The 25,811-nt window shown below is 37.4% G+C and overlaps 1 protein-coding gene across 3 annotated transcripts in view; it reads right to left on the bottom strand.

Moving 5' to 3' along the window:
* LOC150087442 (uncharacterized) overlaps positions 1-25,811 on the bottom strand; it is a 667,812-nt gene that overhangs the window by 274,204 nt on the left and 367,797 nt on the right. For all 3 annotated transcript variants that reach the window (XR_016546883.1, XM_090372072.1, XM_090372073.1), the window contains exon 9: positions 17,477-19,233. Coding sequence is in view for 2 of the 3 variants with exons in the window: in XM_090372072.1 (XP_090228198.1) it covers positions 17,477-19,233 (1,757 nt within the window). In the remaining variant the exon portion in view is untranslated. The remainder of the gene's footprint in view (positions 1-17,476; positions 19,234-25,811) is intronic.

The raw sequence follows: 25,811 nt of genomic DNA, 5'->3' as shown, positions 1-25,811 counted from the left end.
GGCATTCGTTGTAATATTTTAAAAAACTATTTCGTTGGTGGCAACAACTAGTTTGTTGAGTCTTTGAGTCATTTCATGCAAACGCAACATATAATCGTAGTGGAGTATCTCAGTGCTGTTGAGGATCAAATACATTTCTCATGAAAGTTGTCCCCAAGGCGATGACAGTTTTTACCGTACAGTGCATAATTTTACTTCGCCAAACTTATGCAGATATTATGACATGAGCACGTTCGTAGGAATTCTTTCTCCTCCCTTAGCTCGCCAACCCTTAGATCTCAACCGTGTAGAGGATCTGTGGGATGAGATGGAAAGAACAATGAGACTTGTTGATCCGCTATTGACTACAGTGGCATAATCGTGGGATGCTCAGTCGAAATGTTAGACGATATCTCCTGATGTCCTTCATAATCTTGAGACATTCGTACTGGAATGTGGTCCCGTTATCCGCGTTTGGTGAACCGACAAAATGACTGCTGCACTTATTTTTATCTGTGTCAAGAATTAGCAGGAAGCACAAAATGTGGTTCAAATTTCAAGCGAAAATTATTTTGTGTGTAATTTATTTTCACAAAATGCGAAAATTATTTGGTGGGAAAGGAGTTAGATTTATGTAGACTCCCAATCTAATATGAATCGATGCATATGATGGCTATAAAGTCCTTTCCCACTTTTAAAAATTAATAACTCGCAAACTATAGGTTTTTATTTATTTATTCAATTGGTTGCTAGTTACAATCGCCTCTTGTACAGCATGCAAGCGAGGTCCTATCGAATAGCAGTTTTTGCACTGTAATCAGTGTAGAATCTTTTAAACATGAGAAAATTGGTTCGCAATTTGACACCATGATGGCGCGCAAAGTGATTAATTTAGAGATATACTGACGATAGTATATTTTTCACCAGTTTTTATTGACAATTAAATTTCCACGTGCCCACAATTATTTTCTTAAAGATGGTTAAGACAGGGTATTGTGTTATCCATAGTTCCTTTCAAAATTTCCGATGGAATATTCATTACGGCGTATTACGTCCTTCAAATCTGAAGAGTTGTTGTAGCAACCTCATCAATTCTTGAATCACTTATTGTGATACTGATGGACGACCGCTTCTAGGCTTGGGAGTTAAGTAGCCTTCTTTAAAATGGTTTACAATATTTAATACGGTTATTTTCGAACAAGGAGATTTCTAAGACATTTTTCTCTTTGATACGTTCGAAGAGCTTCAATAATCACTATTCAAATATCACTATTCTTGTAATAAAGTTTAATTAAAAATGTTTTATCTTTAGGTATCATTTTAAAACGGACTTGGTTACTTAATTAAGACTACAGCTTCAAGCTTTTTTTTTTTTTTTTATCTTGACGATGAAAAATAAAATCATGACGAGAAAAACCTCGAATTCTGCTATCCCATTCATTCCCTTTTATAACGAATATAGAAGCTAATTTGCTTATTATCTTGAATAAATTGTATAGCCCACGGAGGTCAAATTTTTAAATAAATTTTATTGTTAAAAAACTCTCACATATACCAATTACAATAATAAAAAAAAACGCTTATGGATACTACGTATAGTTTTCGAGTTATTAAATTTTACAGAAGCTGGAAAGGACATTATAACCGCCTTGTATAATTAAATAATTTCTTGCATTTGGATCTTTGTATGACGTTCTGCTTTTATTCATTCAGCGTTGGCCTGTTATTGTACGTATTTTTAGGTAAATAAAAAAAATAAAGGATCTTTTCATTTCATTTTATTTTTATTGTTATATTTGTCGTTGTTCAACAGTGAGTACAATGAATTTTCTATGGATTTGTAAAGGAAGTTAGTTCCCAGTTTTGGACATTTTTTTTCTACTTTTACCGGGTCTGCAGACGATATTTAATAGAATCTCGAAACGTTACCACTGTTATATTAAGTTTAGATATCGAGGTGATTGTCTATTTATAGCATTTCAATTCATAAGTGGTATAAGAGTATTTTATATAATTTATAATGTATTTTAAGATTTTTTACAATCCATGCGTGTGGTATAAAAGTACAATCTCTTTGCCTTTCACCCTCGAAACTATGGAACTCTTTGTCTTCTCGTACAGATAGCTGTGAAGGAAAATCTTCGATATTCTCCATTCCTAGTCTGATTTTTAGTGTAAGAAGCATTGCAACATTCCATCAGGATTTCACCATTATATTGCGCAAACCCTGAGTACTAGTTATGAAATACCCTTGATATCATATAAACCCACTATTATCTCAATTATATGTGCCATAAAGGACAGACAACTTACGATAAAACAGGATTTCGGCTGTCCTTCGAAGCGTCCAACAGCAGAACATGTCATTGCAAACATGTAAAGCAGTGGGAAGGACCGTATGATATACTTATAACAAATTGCAATTCAGTGGGAAAGATTGGGAATCGCATTCATAACTTTCATTATTTTATGGAGCAAGTTTTGACGGCACTTGTTTTTCGCAGGAAGCACCAAGAGTAGCCTGTAATAGATCTTCTGAGAGCTAGAAGTATAGTGGTTAATGTGGGGGGGTACAGCAGCACACAAATTTGAGTTGATCGCGTTTCGAGCCCAAGTGATTGTTAAATACGGTAGTGTTCTTGTATTCTTTATCGTGTAAACTCCTCAGGCTCTGTGGCCCTGCAGAAAACAAAACAATTAAAAGTATATTTTTCTTTCTTTCATTTTTTCCTCCTTCAGAGAGCGTATTTAAAAGAACGCCTCCCACACAGCCTAAAAAAGAGTTTACGATTTTTAACGAGTTTAAAAGCCTATTAAAAATTCCTCTAGAACATACGGTAGCATATTTAAAAATACTGTATGTCCCTATGTGACATCAGGGGAAAGAACTCGGCTGACATCTTTTATATTATTTATTAATGGGGGGGGGGATAATTGTATTCGTCGCGTTTGAAGACTTTTGTGTAATGATGATCTTCTGCCCATCTTATATGCAGTTATTCCGATTTTTCAATAATTTTTACGACAGTTTCCCGTTTAAATCATTTCTTGATATAAACGAACGAGTTAAAACATCTAACGATTTATTTAATTCAAGACAAATTCCGAAAAGGTATATAGCGCACTTGTGATCTTAAAAATTGCGATTTTCTTATCATCTACTGCCCTGATAACACTGGACAACAACTTTTAATCTTTTAATTTTTTTTCCTTCCAAAAGATGATGCAGATTATGGATTTTAGTGAACTGAATCCAAATTTGAAGTGAGATATTGCTTAGCACCCACAGATTTATAGAGGAATGTAGATTATGTTTATTGAAATTTTTAATGAAATTTTCTGTTTTATACTTCTGGGTGGCCACATATGATCAGACGAGTTTACAAAATAAAGAATAAAAGAACATCTCGTATTTAGCAATCTCATTAGCTCGAACCACGGTAAACTCAAACGCGTACTACTTACGCTCTAGTTTGACTTTTGTAAGCGGCGTAAAAATATGGTCACATTTTTTTATTTTCGTTTTCTTTTTCTTTTGCAGTGATCAGTTTTGATTTTTCTTTTGCAATGATTAGGAACTTCACTGATCAATTTCCAGCAAGAGTCTACCAGCATACTGCCATGAGTAGTTGACCCCCCTCCATGAGTAGTTGGCCCTCCACACTACGGAAACAGCAAATGGCAGTCACACTTTGTTTTAACCCGCCTCTGAGACGCAAAGCACAATTAGCGCAGCGTGTATGAGGAGCCCACTTCTTTTCCTGATTACCTATTTTGTAGCAAAAAAAAAAAAAAGGGTTTAACATATTCTTATTTATACTCTGCCCGACCTCCAGGTCAGAGTTTACAATTTTTTAAGAGTTTAAAATTTTGACAATAAATACAATTGCTACCTGTATTTAGCAGTCATGCAGGCTTCAATCACGGTCCACTCAAGCATGTGTGTTTGACTCTCGGCTTCATCGTGCTTTAACAGGGCCGTTATATCCCGTCTGTGAGAGTTAGTTGTATATTCGCTGCACACATAACAAAAGCTTACTGGTGAATTAGCGCACTAAGTGACCTTGAGTCTGAGGATCTTCAATCTGAAAGTCGGCTTCCAGTTAAACTCGCACAGAATTTAATCGTGTCAAGTCGAATGCAATAAACGTCTATTTTGATAACACTCTGCACAAGAGAAAACCTCCCTACTCTTATGTCTCTGCCACTACCCCCGTTTGGATCCAATAAATGGCTTCATCACATCATCAGATTCAACACGGATGTTGACCTGTTCAATCTCTGCCATCACTGAATCAGAGGATGGATTGCTAATGTTATTGGTCATCGGTATGGAGTAGCTTATTGCTGCCATCATTTCCATTCGAACCTCCGCTACTGCCGGTGATAACGGAGTCCCTCAGTTCTTGCTAAAATGTCTCAGCCATTACATCATCATTTCACTATTATCTTCAACTCCGTCCTCTACAGTTCCCCCTCCCCAATAGAATATCTCTCTTATCGCACCGTTAGCAAAAACTCGCGCTCCCACAGTTGTGAAGCATCATAGTCCGGTCGCTAACGGTTCCAGTCTCCTCAGGTTGCTAGAAAAGGCACTTTTACGCATTTTCACTTGGCTTATTTTCCCAAGTTCACCTCTGCAGATCCATTGTTCCGTTCCAAACAGATTTTCTTTTACCAGTCGCCTTGCTGCCACAGCAAACAGCATCCTTTCCACTTTCGAAAAGTCTGCTGAGCCCGTAGTCAATGTAGTCACCTATATGGATAATGAGAGCAGCATTCGAAGCAGTCAACGTTCTTAATTTACTCCAGCGCTTGGAGATGTTCTGCTCTGTCTCTTCTGGCTTTTTCGTAATCATGATATGACATCGAGCGAAATGCTTAAACGTAATTCAAGCTTCTTCGTAATATGACAGTTGAGCGCCTTGTAGTGGGGGGGGGCAGAGTTTACAATTAGGCACTTCACCGCAGAAGTCCCACAGATTCCCCTTCTTTCCGTGCTTGTATTCACTGCGCTCATTTCTCCACTGGTCAGCAATAGGACGGATCTGATCAGTTATACCGACGATATCAGTATCATGATTTTAGTCGCAGCTGAAGATGTTCCCATCCAAACAACAGAATTCATTAACAGAGTTTTTCTTGACACAATCGCATATCTAACGCAATTTAGTCTGAAAAATCAACCCCAATAAGTGGAAGTGCTTGCTTTTCTAGTTGTCTTAAGATTTTGGACACATCAGCGATTTAGGCCATATTGCACCTTTTATATATATATATATATATATATATATATATATATATATATATATCCCTAAATTGCAAGTGTCCTGTGGTTGATTTGCCCATTTTCTGGAGAGAGAGAGAAAATAAAGGGAGTTTTCTGAAAAAAAAAAACCGTGCAGCCCTCGATTGATATTGATTAACTCAGCCACGTTGTGTAAAAGATCTATAAAAGGCATTTGAAACCAGACTTTTGCCAAAGGTGTGCGAAGATAGCGATTATATCCAGCAAGGGCTAAACCAGCTAGTAAAACTTAACTGAATTTAGACGGCCATATTCATAACGGGGACAAGAAGTTTTTCACTTATGAGTACAAAGAAGATAACGAATTAGATCGGACTTGCGTAATATGTGTAGAAAAGTCTTAGATAACTCCTGATGTTGGGGATGGATTTGAACAGGCAAGAAGGATACCTGTTTAAGTGATAGTAGTTCAACAACCGCGTGACTACTAAATACAGTGATGTTTTGGTATTCTCTCTCTCTCTCTCTCTTAAACTTCTCTGACCTTATGCGGTCGTTCTGGAGCATGAACATAAAATTTATTCATTTAATGTGCATCACATCTAAATTTACAGACGAAAGACGCCTCGTGACAACTATCGCTCTTGGAGTTGATCACATATAACCCAGTAATTTTGATTTTGGTAGGAGGCAAGAGAGTGCACTGAACCATTAAGATTAATTATGAGGGATTAATTGGATTCTGGACAGATTCCTTTGGGCTGGGAAGTGCCAACATATCGCCAATGCATAAAGCGGGCCCTGAGAGCGATGTGGGTAACTACCGAGCGGTCAGTCGGGGTTCATTGTTAGAGGAAATGATGGAAGCAGTAATCGTGAGTGCAATACAGGGTCATTTAGATAGAAATTGAATTGTGACGGAAACACGTTTCTCATGTTTTTGTACAGCACTTTTTGATAAAATAATATCCTTCTTAATTTGGGACACTTCAGTATTCCACAATTTTCAAGTATGTAAAGTAAAAATTAAAAACACTGTAAATTCTGTACCTTTCAGGTTAAGCAAACATGTGCTCCATGTAACTCCCGGACACATGTCCCTGCCTTAACCTCTGAATGTAAATATTACTCCCCCCCTCAGCTTCCTGCCGTCCAGGGGGTGGCTCTTGAGCAGAGCAATAAACAGATTTGATAAATAAATATCATGGTTTTGTAAAGGGGAAGTAATGTTTAATTAACCTGACTAGATATTTTTACAGGGTTACTCGTGAACTGGATGTTGGAAATGATTTCTACATTATTCACTTGGATTTCAGCAAATTTGATTCAGTGCAGCAAGAGCGGCTATTTTATAAGTTTGAACATGTTAGAATTACAGAAACTCTTTAAATGGATGGCAGGAGGCAGAAGGGTATGATTAATGGTTATTTTTCGCATTTGTCTAATGTAAGATGTGAAGTTATCAAGGATCGTACTGGGCCCACTCTTGTTTTTGATTTTCTTAAATGACATCGACGAATAGCGGGCGTGATATCAAAACTTTCAGATATTATTATTATCATTATCTGTTTATTGCTCTGCTCGAGAACCATCCCCTGGACAGCAGTAAGCTAGGGGGGGGGGGGTGATATTCACATTCAAAGGTTAAGGTAGAGTAATGTGTCCAGGATTACATAGAACACATGTGCTTAACCCGAAAGGTACAATATTTAGAGAGTTTTTTTTTATTTACATACAGTACTTGAAAATTGTGGAATACCGAAGTGTTCCAAATTAAGAAATTTATCTAAAAGTGCTGAACAATAACATTGAGATATGCACAAAAATATAAAAAAAATAGAGAGCATTTCTTTGGTTGAGGCAGTCCATATTTACCTTCTGGTGGTGTTCCTGTGGGTCATAACAGTAGATTTGTGTAGGTGTCCATTAGCTTCTGGCGTCTGTATGCATGCTGCTGGTAGAATTTATCAAGATTGATGGATAGATTGTTAACCAGATTTTCTGTTTCCAGGAAACATGCGTGTCAGGCCTTTGAGGTTGTTGAAACTGATTCTAAGTGGGAGTCTTGGGTCCACTTGATTTCTTCCAGCAATTCGGGGTTTTTTTTTTATCAGATCAGCGATATCACGGGCGTCGAGTTGTCCTGTGATTAGTCTGGCCAGTGTAAGAAGGTTAGCTACCACACTCTGTTGTTTCCAAGGAGGTGACTTCGAGATTGATGTAGAGTTGGGTTCTAGAGATAGTGTATTGGTTGCCAGTCCACCATTTGAGCCATTTCAAGAGCCGGTATTCCAGGCTGAGGAACTTGTTGAAGTGTGTTGTAGGGGCAGAAGACCAAATAATTACTGCATAAAGTGGAATGGGATAGAGACGTCGGAGGACTATTTCTTTACCAATTCAGCATTATGTATCCCGTTAGTATCTGGCGGATCGCCCCCATAGCATAATACATTTTTGTTTTCGTGTTTAGGAGATTAGCCTGTAAGGTCAGATCGTCTTCCCATACTAACCCCAGATCCTTGTACGTTTTAACCTTTTGAATGGGTGATCCCTTGATGGTAACATTGATGTTATTGCATGACTTCTTCCAGGTGAAAGACATTTGAGCTGTCTTTGCTTGGTTAATCTGTAGTCCGAGTGAGGCCAGAAATGGTTTCAGTTGATAGATTTTTTTTTATTTGCCTCCAGAGTAGGGCTAAGAGCCTGGTTTTTTGGTCAGAAGATGTGATGTTGAGTTTCAGGTCAACAGAGTATGACTGGAAATCAGTTTGGGATGCCAGGAAGGGCTCTAGAGCTGCGGCAAATAGGGTTGATGATAGGACTCCCCCTTGTGAGACACCCCTATTAGTAATGCATGTTGTCCGAAAGCTGCGATGTGAGATGATGAGATATCTATGCTCCAAAATTGATTTAATTATGCTGAGAATATTTCCTGTAATGTTGAAGTAATACTGGAGAATGGTGATTAGAGCTGTTATGTCTATTTTGTCATAGGCCGCTTTTATATCAAAGAAAAGAACATCAAGCTGGGTCCTGTTGTTGAGGGCTTTCTGGATTCTGATAAGGGTGTCCATGAGGTTTCTATTAGTAGGTATCAAGATCAGTATAGTAGTTAAGGATTAGCGCCCAGCTCATCATCTTCAGGGCAACTTGTACAGACCTAAGAGATGGTCAAAAAAGTAGCAGCTGTCTTTCGAATGCAGCAAATTGCATGGTCTTACACTTTGAGAATAACAACGCAAAAGGTCTTAGTGGAATTGAACCAAAAATAGCAGAGGAATGAAAAAAGAGCTTTGGTTATTACATGAAGTTCTCCGAGCAATGTAAACATGGAGGGTCGGTGTATCCTGTCGATGATTTATCGAACATTTCATTTGTGGAGATAGGGAGATCATAACACCTCTGTATAAGGCAATTGTAAAAGCTGCATTTATAATACTGCGTACAAGTATCACACCTTAAAAAAAAAAAAAAAAAAGACAGTAAGCTTCAAAGGATCCAAAAATGAGCAGTCATGGTGTGATCTCCAAACGAATACCGGAATGAGAAAAGACTTCGAATATGTGGGCTAAAAGGCTTGTCAACTAGATTGCGTTTTGTATAAGGTTCTGAAGGAAGAAAATAAAATGGATAAGGGGAATTTTCACTATTATAAATGATCCAGAACAAGGGGGCATAAATTACAATTTCGGAGGGAGGAGGTTTAGACTGGATTGCAGGAAGTTTTCTTTTAGTCAGCGAATTCGCTAAAATACGTTGTTTCCATGGGTAGTCAGTCGAGGCTGATAGTTTGGATAAATTCGAAGGCCAGCTGAATTGAAAACATACAGGAAAAACATACATAAAGGAAACATACAAGTAGCTTTTTTTGAAAATGCCTGGACCTTATGCACCATATGGCTAACACTAGTAGTAACACATTCAGACAACCGTCTGCTGACCTCTTTGGCGCCTCCGTAGCCAGGAGGGCAGGAGCTGCAGTGCGTAGCATACGCTTCTTGATTAGACCGGGGTTCGAGCCCGTGACCACCAAATACGGAGGATGCGGAATGTTCAGGGAGTGACCAGCGCATATTCCCAGAGCAATATGGCCTTAGTTGCCAATGCTCCTAAAAACCAAATAACAACAACAACAACAACAACAGCTGACCTCTTTTATATGTAGCTGAAGTTTGGTCATCGGCCGCTCCTGTAACGAAACACATCTTCGCATCAGAACTGTGGCTTCTCAAATGGGCCATTCACAAATTTCCCCCACAATGCAGAACTGCAATGGCTTAAACACTATAGATACGAAGGCTGCTCACGCATCACTAACACGGGGGTTCGTTGCTACAGTTAAGCTACTTATTGCCAAATTTCTACACTTTTGTCTGAGACACGTGTTGTTGTAGATTTACTTAGGGTAACTCCTAAGCTTGAATTTTTTTTTTTTTTTTTCAAGCTTAGGAGTTACCCTAAGTAAATCTACAACTCCTAAGCTGTGCTCTCGGAAAGCTCTCACCTTTCTGACCGTTTTTCTGCCAGCTGAGGTCGGGAGGCGCAATATGGCCTAAGTAGCCCTTGCGCCAGAATACACAACAACAACCTGCCAGCTGAGTTCCTACCACTCATCCATGTTGACCTCAGCGTGTTTGCAAAATAGTGTACAAAAAACGCATTCTCAGTGAAATTTCTCTTCAGTTTAATCCATCGTGATCGCAAGCTGTTGGGCCGATGTCCGTGAGACATATATTTAAGTTGCGTCACTTAAATATATGTCTATCATCACTATCATCTCTAGACATCTTCAGTAGAACAGAATTCTGCGACTGCCTTGATTGGAATACCATTCTATGTAATTTTCACCGAGTTTAAATGTTCACAGTCAGCTTAGTAAGCGTTATTTGCTTTTCATTCGTGGCCTTGAAGAGCTATATATTATATCGGTGCTTAACCCAAAAAAAAAAAAAAAAAAAAACAACTAAAGCTACTAGGCTATAGTAGTGTGTGTGTGTGAGAATTTCGTGTATTCTGTGGTTGATTTGCCTGTTTATTGAACGATAAATCAGTTTCCCCGAGGGAAATCACACAGCCCTCGCCTGAGACTGACTAACTCAGCCACATTGTGAAAAAGGCCCATACAAATTCGGAACACCAAACAGAACATTGATATTATTCATCCTAACCGTATCACTTTGAACTCAATTAGCAGGGTTAGTTGGCTGTTGTAGATTTTTAGGCGCACTGCAACTTAGTCATATTGCACCGTATATAATATGTCTGTAAATTGCGTGCGTTCTATAATCGATTTGCTGTTTGTTGGACGAAAAACCTGAGTTTCCGGGAGAATAAACCATACTATTCTCTCCTGAGACCAACTAACTCAGCCACGTTGTGAAAGAGATGCATAAAAATTTCTCGCATCATTGACGGAATTCAAACTCGGGTCTTTTCCATCCGGTATGTGGAGGACAGCGATTCTGCCAACTATGCTACCGCGAGGGCTCCTTGAGTTCAGACTGTGATGCAAATCAGCCTGAACTTTATAGATTTAATCAATCAGAATCAATTTGTTTACAGAGTGGAATACAGAAAAATACAAAGTGAATCTATGTAAAGATCACATCCAGAATGTTTTTCTGGGAAAACCATAATTTTTGTGCTTATAATCTGCATTTCAACAGAATTATTTCGATAAACATTAATAAAATATCTTAAAGAAATGAGAGTACGAAATTAATCCCAATAAAAGAGCCAAACATCATTTCGAGGGAACTTACTCACTGTTTTATCGGCCTGAATATCTTTATAAATTCATAACGGAAAATTCATAACGTGGAGTTTTTTGATGTTTGTGTTCTCATGTTTGCTAATCTGCGCAGTTTAGAACAAAGAAAGCTCACTAGATGGCAGCACGACATAGTAACTTTACATGAAAATTATTTATTTGGAGTAGTGCATACATTACACTGTTTAAATACTAATTCATCTGTACGCAAAAATGTAAAATGTTCAAAAATATAAAATCAGTATGTAACTATTTACAGCGTTGAACAACATATAGTGGCATATGAATAATAATAAAGATTGTGTGGATAAATACCCTTAGTTAGTCTTGTTTCCGTTATTGTATTTGCCTCTGATAAAATGTTTTTAAAATTTGTAGCTATAATTTTGTAAAAATATTGTAGTATTTTTCAAGGTCGAAAACAAAATAAAAGGATTGATTAAGTAATATTAGTATTGGCAGCATGATACAAGGAAACAAAGTTTATAGAGTATCAGACATATAAAAAAAAAATCACCTACTTCATTTGTTCATTCCTGCCAATACGTTCTTTAACTTTCATCAAACTACCCACTTCCATCACACTAGGTAGAAGTTTATTCCAACAGATTTCTACAGAGACAGGTTGTTTTAGATTGCTTGAATGCAAAAATTTACGCACATATATTCTCAACCATCCTTTTAAAATTTATATCTCCCTGTGTGTGTGTGTGTGTGTGTGTGTGTGTGTGTGTGTAATTTTGTAAAAATATTCCTACTCTCAATAGATTCCTAAAAGGAGCAATGAAGACGGTATCGACAAATTCAGGCCAGTTAGGTAATGTGGTTAAAATGAAAATAATAGCAATAATAATTGATAGAGTTTTAAAGAATATCAGACTTTGAACATGCTGTATAGGGAGAATTTTGTATGCAGTGAATCAACACGAATAATTCAGTCATCATTTGGTGGGAAGTAATTAATTCAAAATTTTGACAACTGTATTTTAGTTTTTCTTTAGAAAGGGCTCGTTGAAATATAGCAATCTAACATAGTATAGCTGGCGATTTATTAATGATATAGATTAACTATAAATATTATGATTTCATTTTATAACTAAAGAAATAAAGAACCAGATGTTCCCCCCCCCCCCAACGGAACTTGTGGCTGAAGGAATTCTGCAAAATCAGTGTTTAATAACACATAAAAGAATGAAATAAACGAATTAATTCCGACTGTGTGATGATATGATAAAAGCAAAACGGTATCATTAGATAATTATGAGTTATTATCGGATCATCAGATTTTACACCATGGCACGCATCTTATTTTTTCTTGGCATTATTAAGAATAAACTGTGTTCGAAAGGAATTACAAATAAGGGTCGGATTCTTTCAGAGGAAGCGTTGAAGCAGTTAAGGCCATGAAGCAACAGTATATTACGTGTGTAAATTGCATGTCATCTATGGGTTGTTTTAGATTAAACGCTGAGGGAACTGTGAAGCCATAAAGTGCTAGCACATTACGTGATTTCACTCGTTTAGAAAGATCCGGGTTCAAATCCCGTCGGAGACTGGATTAATTCTTAAGAACCATTTTAATCCCGTCGGAAGGATAGACACACACACACGTGTGTGTGTGTGTGTGTGTGTATGTAGACTTACCTCCTGTTCAGGCGACATTCGAATTTACGCTTTTTTTCACTGTGTGGAAAGACAGCCATCACAGTTATTGTGCTTTTTGCAAAGGCATAAATGAAAAGAAAATGGTTTAAGAAATTTGATATACTATCACACCGAATGTTACTGAAATAATAAAACAGAAAAAGAAACAAGGGGAGATATGGAAATACAGAGATATTCCAGGACATCGAGCGTTAATGCGGATTACGGTGCAAAGTGAATGCCGTGTATGTGTCCGCATGTAAATATGAGGGTTAAAAAAGCAAAAAGTCAATTCTAACATATCATAAATCAATAAGATAAACATGTTATAAAATAAAAAAATATATTATATTTTAGTCTGTGGAATGTTTTTACCAATTATGGAAAATGAATGTTATTATTTAAAAATATAATATTAAGGTCTTGGCTAGGTTCCTTAAAGAATTGCAGGCCTGAGTGCAGTGTGTCCCCTGCCGTCGGGCCTGAAGTGGTATTCAGCCATAAATAAAAATTATGATCTTCTGAGAATGAGCGACAGCCTGCATATAAGACGAGGTGTCCCAAAAGTCACTGAGTATTTTGGTGAAACAGTGTGATTTTCAAATAAATTTCATTACGACAAATATATCTATTATTTTTTAAATAAAACTTAAGTATTTGTAATGCGTTAGAGATGTTATTATAATTTTTGTTAATTTTGTATTGTTTTCTTTTCAGACCCATAATTAACGATGAATGTTCAAGAACGAATTTTTGTTGCAACATCCCGCATCAAAGAAATGAAGTTTTGTGAAATTAGGGAAAGATTTTCAAGGAGATTTCATAGTGTGGTCCATTAAACTGCTATTTTGGATTTGATCGACAAGTTCTGCACACATTTCTGCTCTACGTGGAAAATCTTCATGCAGGCCATGCAACAGTTTTTTCATCATTGTCGAATGCAAAATTCTGTGAAGTAATGTCTTGGGTATGTTCAGTCTTCTAGATCCCTCCCTAACTGATAATTTTGGTCCTCTTCGAACATTTCTGAAATTGACTCAATGCTGTCACGTGCTGTCTTTGGGAGTCCACATCTGTCCTCGTCACTCACAGACCCAATTATTTTAAACTTATTCACCAGTGCGCGAATCGCACTGTCTGTAGGACATGACTATGAAATCATCTTGAAAATCTTTCCCTAATTTCACAAAATTTCGTTCCTTTGATGCAGGACGTTACAACAAAATTTCGCTCTTGAACATTCATCATGAATTATGGGTCGGAAAAGAAAACATTAAAAAAAATTAATAAAAATTATAATAACATTTCTAACACATTACAAATAGACTGCACTTGTGTTTTATGTAAAAAAAGAATAAATATACTTGTCGTAATGAAATTTATTTGGAAATCACACTGTTTCACCAAAATACACAGTGACTTTTGGGACACGCTGTACTATCAATGAACTGTCACTTTTGGAATTACGTACATTGCACAATGCAAATTAACTCAATATGTCGGCCAATATGCTTTCTGCACCCTAGTTAATTCACACCCGAGTTTGTGCACTTAACTTTGGTAAATTGAACCGAAATTGTGTACAGAGCTCAAGTATGTGATGTAAATACAAAAAAATAAATACAAAAAATGCAAATACAAATTTGCAGAGTAAATGCAAAAAATACAGTACGAACATGAGAGTGGTTTTAAGTGGAAAGTCGTCGTTCAATTCCATTGTACACTGATACTAAACATTTTTGAGTAATGTTTCGTGGTTCCTTTGCACAGAAACTCTGTCACAAGTGACTTACTGTAGTGGACAGTCAGCGGTTAGCTGGCTGGAAGCGTACCAACCATAGGCAGATGCCGGAATGGTCCTAAATGTCCATTCAAGTGTTATACCGATCGTGGAGACAGTTCTAGGAGGAAGGAAAAGTATGCCAAAGAGCAATATATGGTCATTGAGGCAACAAACCACAACAGATTTCCGATATTAAGCCTTAACTGCGACACGTAGGGAATTGCTAGCATTCTTCAGAGCTTGCAGCCGCCTCAGAACGGAATGTGACTCTCTCTGAACTCTGTCCCATACATTTATAGATAAGCATAATATACATTGCGTGTATGGAGTCGAACACCTTAGAGAAAGAAAGAAACCATATCTAGTGTGAAGTGTAGTAGGAAATCCTGGAACCCTGTGTTGAAATGTTTGGGGTGTTAGACTCATTGTAATTCTAATGGACAATATGATCTCCAGGAAAAAGCGCAACTAGCGGAAACTTTTCCTCAAATTAAGGCTTTTTCTCAAATAAAGTAAAAAAAAAAAGTTATCGGACACTGAATCCTACAGAGTAGCAACAATTCTGCTGCACTAAGGCTTTGATAACTTATTTAGTTCATTTGAAAAAAAAAATAAGTAATTAAAACACGTTATTAGGATATGTGAGGTTTTTAATTTGGTTAAGAGCAATCGCAGACTAAGATGCATTTAGGGCTAAAGTCTCAAGCTGCGTAATCGCAGATTATCTTATGATGTTGGAAAGAAAAACGACTTAAAAGTAAAATTGTACTTCCAAAATTAGAAGTAAAATCTGATATGGATTTCGCTTAACAGTATACAGTGTCTAAGGACAACACATGTTGTTCATTTGTGATATGCAGCAATTTCATGAATAGAAATGTAGAGACAAAAGGGAATTTGTTCCTTTATAGAAAGTCGTTGCCAGACCACACCATTGTTTATTGTATAGAGATGATTTGGAACCGCTTTTTCAGGCAGGATGTAAAAGAGCAACAAATTAATTATTGGTGAAAAAGTTTGAGCAAGACTTAATAAAAAAAATACAGGACTAAAAGCCTCAGACTACGGAAAAACCTCCAGACATATAAGTTAGTGCGAATGCATCTATGTCTGTACTTAGTAAGTTAACCGAATTTAAATGTAATGGCATCGTTTCATTGAATCTCGTATTTTGAATGCCTTCACAACAAGTTGCCTCTCCGGTTATACTTCAAATAAGTAACGCTTCACTCCATAGAGAAGACTACTGTTACTTATTCTCAGTGGATACCATCACCCAGATGCCCGTTCCAGGGCTATTTGACCCTTCTTTTGCGGGTGGTACTGTATAACGACTAACAACCCAGTTGTGAAAATAACACCACGATATAACTTCGGTTAATTTACTACATATAGACATGATGCATTTGCACTAACTTATATATCCAAAGGATTAAGCTGTTAATAGGAATATCTTAGTAAAATCTTCTTAAACTTAATTTCACGTGGTTTATTTGGTTTTCCCTTTACGTCTGCATTATTTATTGATGAATAATCACCTAAGTTCTTTTCACAAAACATTAAGAAAAGAATTTTCCTCCTATAATGGCATTGGTTAATTATATACATTTTAATAGTCTGTTGTTTGAAGACTGTATTATAAATTTATTGCAGTTTAAAATTGTTTAGATATTCACAATACATCCTCATAAATCCGACAGCCCCGAGGACCTAATATAAACCAGATTTTGAAAATTTCCGGTTTTTTAGCCTAAGTATTCCGAGATAATTCGTTATTTTTGTTAGACAATACAGCAGCTCTGATCGCGATAATCTCTATATAACGATAGTTGCCAGCATTAAGCCAAAATGTTAAACTGTATTCTGCTTAGTTCAATGGGTAATGAACTTGCCTATGGTATAAAGGTCGTGAATTCGAATGATGCCTCCGATATTTTTATTGGGATCGGCCAATATTGTTCATTCAGAGAGGTCTGGTTTCAGTTTAATTTAAAAGTTTACTTTTAAATGATAATCTTAACTGCTGTTCCATATTATAAGATAATGTGACCTTTAATTAGGATTAATGATAGAATAAGGGTGCCTTTATTAATGGCACCCATAATGATGAAAGTAGGCTTCCTTCTTCGGCACCTGTATGACAGATGTAGAGAGCGTAGTTCATACAAAAGTTTCGGGGTTATTTTTCAATACCGTCTACCAGACAGACTAAAGTAATTCCTCCGAAAGTTATTTGTCCTTCTTCAGATTGAAGCCGCATCAATCAATTTATTTCATTCAAAATTCATAAAACTGTCCTGCTTACAGTTTCACAATTTAGTCGAGATTGTCCTTTTCTTCAAGATTGATAAAATTTTAAGTATTATTTCTAATTTACTTCCACACCCTCATAAAATCTGTTTTATTATTTTTAGTATTTTGACTATAACAAAATTTATTCTTCTAAATAATCCTGACATTCTTTACATAGCTATCCATTTTGTTAAGTTACGTTTAATTTTTCCCTTGGTTACATTTTTTTTTCCCTTTTACTCAAATAAGCGTAAAATCGAATCCTATAAAAGTAAGTTCTAATTAATTTAAATGCACGATAACTTTAATAAAAGGTAAAAAATAAATGATATTAAAATTTCATTATTAAATATTCTATTCAATTTGAATATTTAAGGATAATAAAATATTAAACGTATATAGAAGAAAGACATACACTTTTTTATCGGATATGAATCCTAAGATAAAGTGAAATGGAAATACATGTGAAATATTTTGTTAGTGTTCTTGTTTTACAAAGTATAATGCTTATTTTTTCTTCCGTTTTTGTTGCTGAAAATAGAGAATTATTTTATAAACTCTTAAACAGAATTAAATGTTTATCATTTTAATGATCAGCCTCTTTGGAATTCACTTAATAACTTCACCTGATTGTTTTAATTCCTTTTCTTAAACAGTGCTATTTACTAATAAGAAAATGATAGTGTCAATTTTCACAGTACTGTATTCATATTTTCATTCATTTTTCTAGTCTATGAAAGTTATAAAATAATTTACTAACCTCTTAGTGGACCATCTGGTGATGACTGCTGACAGTCCAACAATCGTCTCTCATCTCTTCCTATGTCTGATGGTGTCTGCGGCGTTGGTGCAGAAAGCGGAGACATTGGATTAATTTCACAACAGCTGTACGGTGTACCCTGGTGACTAAGAGGAGCTGGACTGGAAGCTGGCTCACTGCACGAGTCTTCATCATCTAGCGGCCTCAGTCTGCTTTCGTCAATAACAAGAGGATTATCATCATCGGGAATGGGCAACAGATGTTCTTCGAAAGTCATTGGCCTCTTTGGAGGTTCCTGAAGCTTTAATTCGAGAATTGTGTATCGCCTTGGCTGAGGGCTACCCATTGAGCACGAGGGAGACGACTGATAAGAGATTGGATGAAAGCTACTGCCACTGGTCGCGAGGGTGTTGTCGCACGGATGGGGGGAGTATTCGTTACTTGGGGATGAATGGAGCTGCGAACACACGGATTTGCAGCAGCTTTCGTCCAATCGGGTAATCATAGAGAGAGAGTCCTGGGGGTGCCTCGTGGTGCCATCTAGACTACGCCGAAAATTGTGAACCAGTCCTTGAGCACTTACGTCATCACCAGAGACAGCGAAGCCACTGGATTCGACAAGAGATTGAATGTTTGCGCACTCCTCCTCTATTTTTAATAGATTTTCTACATCGTACGCATCTCCCCTTCCTGGATGAGGGGGATTAAAATGGTACTCTTCGTAAACTTCCTCCCGACTCCCTTGATTCCTGTGGATTATTGGTCTGGTTTCTATGCATGGCGGAGCATCGTTACTGTATTCTTTGCTTGGAGTTGGAGGAAGTTGTTCTTCTTCTTTACAGTAAGGACTTGGCTCTTGTTCCTCCTTGTGATCCTCTCGTATCGTTGTCACAGGGGACAGGATCGGAGAACGTAGTGGTGATCGTTCACTGCTGCTGCAAGAACTGGAGGACGCACTAAGTGTTACAACATCTTTCCATGAGTTTGTTACGGACTCTCCCGTAGATGCACCTTTCTCAGTGTCCTTTTTTTCAAAGAGATTTTCAAAAAATGGTCTGTCTTCAGCTTCGCCAAAGAAATTGCATGTTTCTGACTGCCCAAAATCACCGGATAAACTTCGCAGAGCAGCTTCTGCTTCCTGAATACGCCTTGTGTCCTCGTCTAATTCCGGAGAATCGTCTTCCACTTTCATACTAACTGCGTCTACAGCTTCCTGAACCACCACTTTGACCACAGCTTCTTCGCTGCAGATCCACTGTGGTTGGGAAAAATAATTCATGTGTTCCAATGTGTCTCTTATTTCGTTTGCTGGATGCGTTAAATCTGATAAATCTGTGAAGGTACCATTCGTGTGATCTGCTAACGTTCTTGAATCACACACTGACATCATTTCCGCACAATTTATCCTTGTCGATCCTGATTCACCACATTCATTATGGCTCTCTACAGTGTTTGAAGTGGCGAATGTGTTACACCTTATTGTGTCACTGATGCACTCTAGATTAGAGAACTGTCCATTTTCTTCTTCTTCCTCTTCTTCTTCTTCCTCTTCCTCTTCTTCTTCTTCTTCGTCTTCTAAATATGAATCATTTTCGCTAAGTTCAGGTCTTAATTCGGATTCTTCAGAGTTAATGTTCGTTATTTCAGAAGCAACAAGAGTCCTACGGCTCTCTAAACGCCGTATTTTTGGCTCTTTGGGCGATGGATGAGAATCAAATAGCTTCCTTTTTCTCACAGCCATCGGACATCCTGGTATTCTGTAAGGATTAAAAATTGAGTTAATTATTGAAATAGGATTTGGTGAATGCAGAATTTTGTAATATATGAGATTTCGTTGATAATTATAAAATACGAATATATTTAGTGTCATTGCACCTACTGTCCTTCACCAACGAAGGACAGCAGGGGCAACGGCGTACAAAGAGGAAGTAAATTTTTCATGGCACCCGAACAGGAGGCCCTTAGCTGAGAGGGACAAATAAAACTTTTTATTAACGGCTGTTTTTACATATAAAACTATTTTTATTATAACTGGACATCAAATTATAGATGCAACGGTAACACTGCATCTTTAATTTGATTAATGAAAAAGGAAATGAAATGTACAAATACGCTAAGTTGACTTGACCGCCTATCTAAAGGACTATAACCCTCCCCCTGTGATCAAAATGTGATTAATTGTTTACCGCTAGATAATGACTAAAGCATGCTGATTCCCCAGAACGCTGCTTTACCTCTCCACCACTTTAGAAAATCCTGAGATCGCCCTTGTCTACAGGAGGAAAATCAAAAAGAATTTCTAAAAATGCTACATATGGTACCGCGTGCTCAGCTTGCCACAAAATGTCCAATGATTTTTTGAGTGATGCAGCTATTTTTGTTGATCTTAGTGCAGAATCGAGTTGGCATTGGCATATTTTACATTTTCCCTTAAACTGAATATTGATGAGAATTTGCCTTCTTGAATGATTGGATTTTTTTTTTTTTTTTTGCTAATTCGCATCTTTATTTCATAGTCCATTCATGCACCAAAAGGAACACTAATTCGGAATATGTACCCCAATCCTTCACTATTTTCCTTTCATTATTTTATTGCTGCATTATATTTTTCATTGTTTTTTCTTCCCAGAAATTTGGGTTTTTTGCCCAGAAAACAGGCAAATCGAACACAGAACACACGCAATTTGGTGTAAGTCGCTGATGTGCCTAAAACCCCACAATTGTATATTGGTGAATGGGATATTAAATTTTTGCAAGTATGCATTACTATCACTTAAGTCAGTTTAGTGTTTCAACGGTGTCCCTTTGTCTTTAAAATAATTGTACAACCAAAAATCTCATGGGTTGAGGGCGGTGGAGCGAGGTGACTTAGCAATTGGAAAAAGACGAGAAATGTGTCGCGAAGCAGCGGTCTCAATGGGCAGGCAGCATACCGTAAAACTCTATTCTGCAATGGGTAGGCAGTATACCATAAAACTCCATCCTGCATGTACACCATTGTGTCTAAGCAGCCTCTAGCTTAGGAATTAGGAAGAACACACTAGGTAAGAGGAACATGGTATTGTGCACCACCTTACAGAGGCACAAGGACATCTTAACATAAAAGAGAGGAGGCAACTGCATTCAGGCACAAGCTCTCAGGGGGAAGAAAAAACTAACAGTCTTTTTTATGTTGAATGGAGGGACAATAAAATGAACATTGAGACCTTTTTGTTTGTGGGAATGAATTTTCTTGCTCATATGCAGATACTTAAGAGTCCCGCCTCTTCAGGGACTCTTAAGTTCATTGTCCCATAAGGGTGTGTCAATTAATATTGACATGCCCTTATGCGACCATGGCCCAATTTCCCACCCCTACCAAAAAATGGTCCTGTAATGGACTTAGCGACGTGAGACATCCAGTGGAGGTGTGGAATTTAATCGACCACACGTGGATGTGATAATCCCCATATCCGATAATTCTGAATGTTGACATTGCCGTTCAATTGGAAATGCGCCTTGTCAATCTACAGAATATTTCAAAGTCAACAACTAGTACTGCTCGCCTGCATCCTAGACAGCAAATGAAGAGCAAAATCCAGATGTTTCTCTGAATTATTTAGAGTTGTCTACTATGCCATATGATACGAAAACAGATACGCAGAAGTTTGCTGATTAGTTGATCTATGAAAGTTTAGTTGTGTACGACAGACAAACTATTCGTCTTATCATCCTTCTACATCACGTTATGTGACTTATTGTGTGACAGTGATCCACATGTCGATCTTTTCCCTCGACAGTATTTCACGAGAAGCAGCCAAGGAATTGATATTGCTTTGGTAGCATAACCATCAAAGCACGAGGCGCCTCCGTAGCCAGGTAGGCAGGAGCAGCAGTGCGTAGCACACGCTTCTTGATTAGACCGGGGTTCGAGCCCGTGACCACCAGATACGGAAAGGTCAGGGAATGACCACCGTATATCCCCGGAGCAATATGGCCTTAGTTGCTAATGCTCCTAAAAACCAAATAACAAACATCAAAGCACGATTCTTCGATACAATCTCATGATGAATTTCAGTTTCCATTCTAATCCCCGGTGGGACTTTACTTATTTTCGCGTCATCCCTTTCCACATTGCCTGACTATTGTCTTTTCTAAATGGCCGAATCCCCAACACCTACCAGAGATCGGTCTTGCAATGAACATAGCCACATGAGACATCTAGTGAGGCAGTAGAATTTAATCGACCATACATGGATGTAATAACCCCCATTATATTTACCATTTAGTGACGTATTTTGATTATAACCAACCTACAGGCGCATATTTTTATATTTATTTTATTTTTAAAACACACTATACATAACAATGAACCCAATTATAATACATGTATAACATCAATAGGTAAACAGATATAGCCACAACAATAAATATGAATAGAAAAAATAATTGGCTATACAAAAAAGGTTCATCTTGAAAAGGGTTAGTTGTATATGAGAGACAAAAAACTACTCGCTCTGTCATTAACTATGAGAAGGTGAGTAGTTTGTTGGCAACTAAGGCCATGTTTGCTTAGTGTATACTGTCTGTAAATTGCACGGCTCTGTGCTCGATTTTCTGTTTGCTGGACGAAAAATCGATTATCCGGGAGACAAAACCATGCTACCCTCGCCAGAGACTGACTAACTCAGCCACGTTGTGAAAAAGACCGATAAAAATTCCTACCAACTGTGCTACCACGAGAGCAGGAGGCTGATATGAAAGGTGTGGTGAGCCGATATTGCTGGAAGAAACGTGGAAGTGGACACCTTGCCGAATTTCCAGAGAATTATTAGAATCGGGGAGGATTTCCATCAGGAATTTAACATTTGCATAAGTTCTTTGTGTGTAAAGCAGCTTAAGGCTGAAGTATTGCCAAATGATTCGTAACGGAATGATAAAAAAGAGGACAGCTTATGAAAATACGATATCATCTTTAAATTCGTTAAATATATCTTTCCCTGAGGATTCCAAATGACCGAAGTGAAGTTGAGGGCTTTTATAGAAAAATGATGCGTATTTATGATTGATGAATCTACAGTGTTCATTCTTATGAACCCAATCTGTTTGAAAGCTTGCTAAGATGGTTGTGGTCGTCAAAACCATCACTGTTGGTCAAGTAATACCAAGGGCCAAGGTCATTAACTAGATAGCTCTTTCGTAGTGAAAGGGAGTTGATAGGATACTGAAAGTCTGGTCTGGTCGGTTTGAGAATGACATCTGAATTTTAAGGAGATTGTTTAATACGTGCAGGGACATTCCATTGGTGGTTTCCCACTCGCTAAGTCTTCTTGGTGCATGTAGGAGGTGCTAATCTATGCTTCTGCAAACTTTGTAATATATATTCACTAATTATCAGTTTAGTTCTTAGTGACACTATAGTGGCTTTGTGATGTCACTCGTTTGGAAACGTCTCGTCGTGGACTGGAGGGATTTTTCTGAGGTTGTTTTTTTTTTTTTTTTTTTAATCTGGTTTAAGTTAGAAGCGTATATTTTTTTCCGTCTAACAAATATATAAGCACAGTTGTTGCCCTATTCCACCATTGTATTGAATGTTAATTTACAAGTTTGGACCGTATATGTACCATTACAATTCTGAAATTTGCGTTTCATTTGCTCCAACTGTTATTAACAGCAGCTGTCAGCTGTTTCTCATACATCCTTCCTTTCGTGACAGTATAATGGCCACAAAAACTTGTATCCCTTTTGGAACGGTACAAGTTCGATTTCCGTTGCCGAGACCGATGTGACTATATTCCCGGCAGTCACTACAGGAAATTCTTTAGGGATTTCCAACCGAGTTACTCTCTGCCAAAACCATAAGACTTTTGCCTCCCATGAAATGGACGTTTTCATCTCGAAAGGATCAACCGATTACAGAATGCATATACTTTGCAGACAAGATATAGATACTATGCCTCATGGCCTTAGTTTCATATGCACTTATTGAAACAACCCATCCCTTACACGACGTTATATTGTGCTTAAACCTGACGCTGGGAAAACTGTAGTGGTGATATTGTCACTACTTGGATCTTAAAAACTAACCACTAAACTAATCTTCAAACGTAATTTTGAAAACAATTTAGTGGTTGTTACCACTGTGATATTCAGCACTGGTTGGTTCAGCTTGATTGCTAATTTTACTGTTATAAATGTGCCTTTTAAATGGCTGCCGGAGATTGCTTTCAGCTTATATGCACACACCCCAAATATGAATAAATGACACTAGTACTATGATCAATATTATTTACAGAGAGAGAGTAGCTCCTAATTAATTGCCCATTCCGTATACATATATATACATTTTCTGTGCTCGCCACTGTTTCAGATTTTCTGTTCTTGAACATATGAATTTTAAAGGAAATAAAGGTGGCACGTGTATGTTATGTTATTTTTCACAAGATGCATAAAAATTCATATTATAAAGTAAAACTAGTGATTGTTATGAATATTGAAATAATTTAGCTTATTAGTTTCTCCTCAAGATATTTCTGTTTATCTCTAAACAGTAAAAACAAAAGTGAAACTTTGTAGTTTCATCCTTTTGTAAATGATATTGTCGGTAGATGGTGCCACAGTCTTAACATAACTGTCTACCCGCCATTAACTGTGGGTGAATTATCCGGTTTCGCCAATTAATCGTGTCAGCTGTTATTGAAATAGCCAGCATCCACTTTATTCACCATTTCTTATTTCTTCCTTTTTTTTTTTTTTCCCCTCTGTTTTATATTTTATTTTACATCACTTTATCGTTTCATACGTGCGTTTCTCATCAATTCTGTTGATCCAACAACGTTGATAGATCCTACACTGTAAGATATATTAACTTTTCCAGTTTGTCTGTTAGCCCATATTCATATCACAAGCCCCGGCCCAACCGGTTGAATGAGTTTTAATGAGATTTTTTGTTGAAGACTTTTTTTCTCTTAATTTTCTTATTTCTTTTAATAAAATTTCATTGATTTCTGCAAAAATTCATCAGTTCAATTTACGTTATTATTTACAAATCCGTGTCTCGACTTTTTTTTTTTTTTTTTTTTTGTTGTTGTTTTTAATTTTATTTTAAAGAAATGCTGCATGCAGGAGAAAGGCTTATGCAACATATGTGAAAAAGAGTATATTGCGTAAGCCTTTTTTGATAATCTACAGCAGTATCTCTTCTATTTGCTTTCTATATATTCTCTATTTCTAGCCTTTATCAGCATGAGGCATACATTTTTCTGCTTGGTTTGTAACCTGATACACTTCTCATTAAAAAAAAAAAAAAAACAAGCTTTAGCATTTCAAAGAACATGGGATTATCAAGCAGGAATTCAACAGCTGAAGGTTATATGCAACATAATAATGTTCAAAATGTCTGGATAGGGAATTATTTAAATTCATTTCCGTTTTACTCTCTCTCTCTCTCTCTCTCTCTCTCTCTCTCTCTCTCTCTCTCTCCTACCCTAGAGATGATTTTTTGAGAAATGATAATCAAAGATAATCAAATAGAGGACAGAGCAAGATGGTGGGCAGATCAAGTAAATATGATAGTTCATTAAGCACTTCGTATTATATTCAACAGTTGTAGCTATTGTAGGGAAGCCTTTATTTATGATGGTTAAATGCTGTACCGAATCATTAGGTAGATGTTGTTTGGTTTTAGGAGATCACCAAGTAAGGTTATGTTGCTCCGTGTATTGTCTGTAAATTGCATGCGTTCTGAGGTTGATTTTCTGTTTTCTGGACGAAAATCCCCAGTTTCCGGGAGAAAAAACCATGCTACCCTCGCCTGAGACCGACTAACTCAGCCACGCTGTGAAAAAGACCCATAAAAATTCCTCCCGTCGTCGACGTGATTCGAACTTTCAGGTCTTTTCCACCCGGTGTGGAGAGAACGGCAATCCTACAAACTGTGCCGCTCACGAGGGCCATTAGCTAGCGAGTATGAATGAGGTCGTATGCTGTACTTCTCTTGCGTCAGAGTCTCGAACTTGAGACGGTACGAGCTTTACTGGGACTGGTCCACCTTCCCGTGGCGTAGTCGAGTACCCAGAATCATGTCTCCCGGTGACCGATGCTTCTGTGAGCCAAGCGGCCAGAACACAACAACAGAACACACACACACACACACACACACACACACACACACACACACACACACACACACACACACACACAATATACACAAACCAACAGTACTCACATTTCTGGCTCTTTTACAGTGGTACTGTTCTTCACAGAAATACGAGGCGGAGTTGAACAACGTTCTAGGAGCCGCCCCTTACAAAAACACATGTCCACTATTACATCACTTATTTATTCCATTATATTT

The sequence above is a fragment of the Mastigoproctus giganteus genome, chromosome 4, assembly GCF_048544385.1.
Source record: "Mastigoproctus giganteus isolate SK-2022 chromosome 4, ASM4854438v1, whole genome shotgun sequence".
Classification (NCBI taxonomy): Eukaryota; Metazoa; Arthropoda; class Arachnida; order Uropygi; family Thelyphonidae; genus Mastigoproctus; species Mastigoproctus giganteus.
The sequence above is the reverse complement of the archived record's forward strand: the minus strand, read 5'-3'. Positions and strand labels throughout refer to the sequence as shown.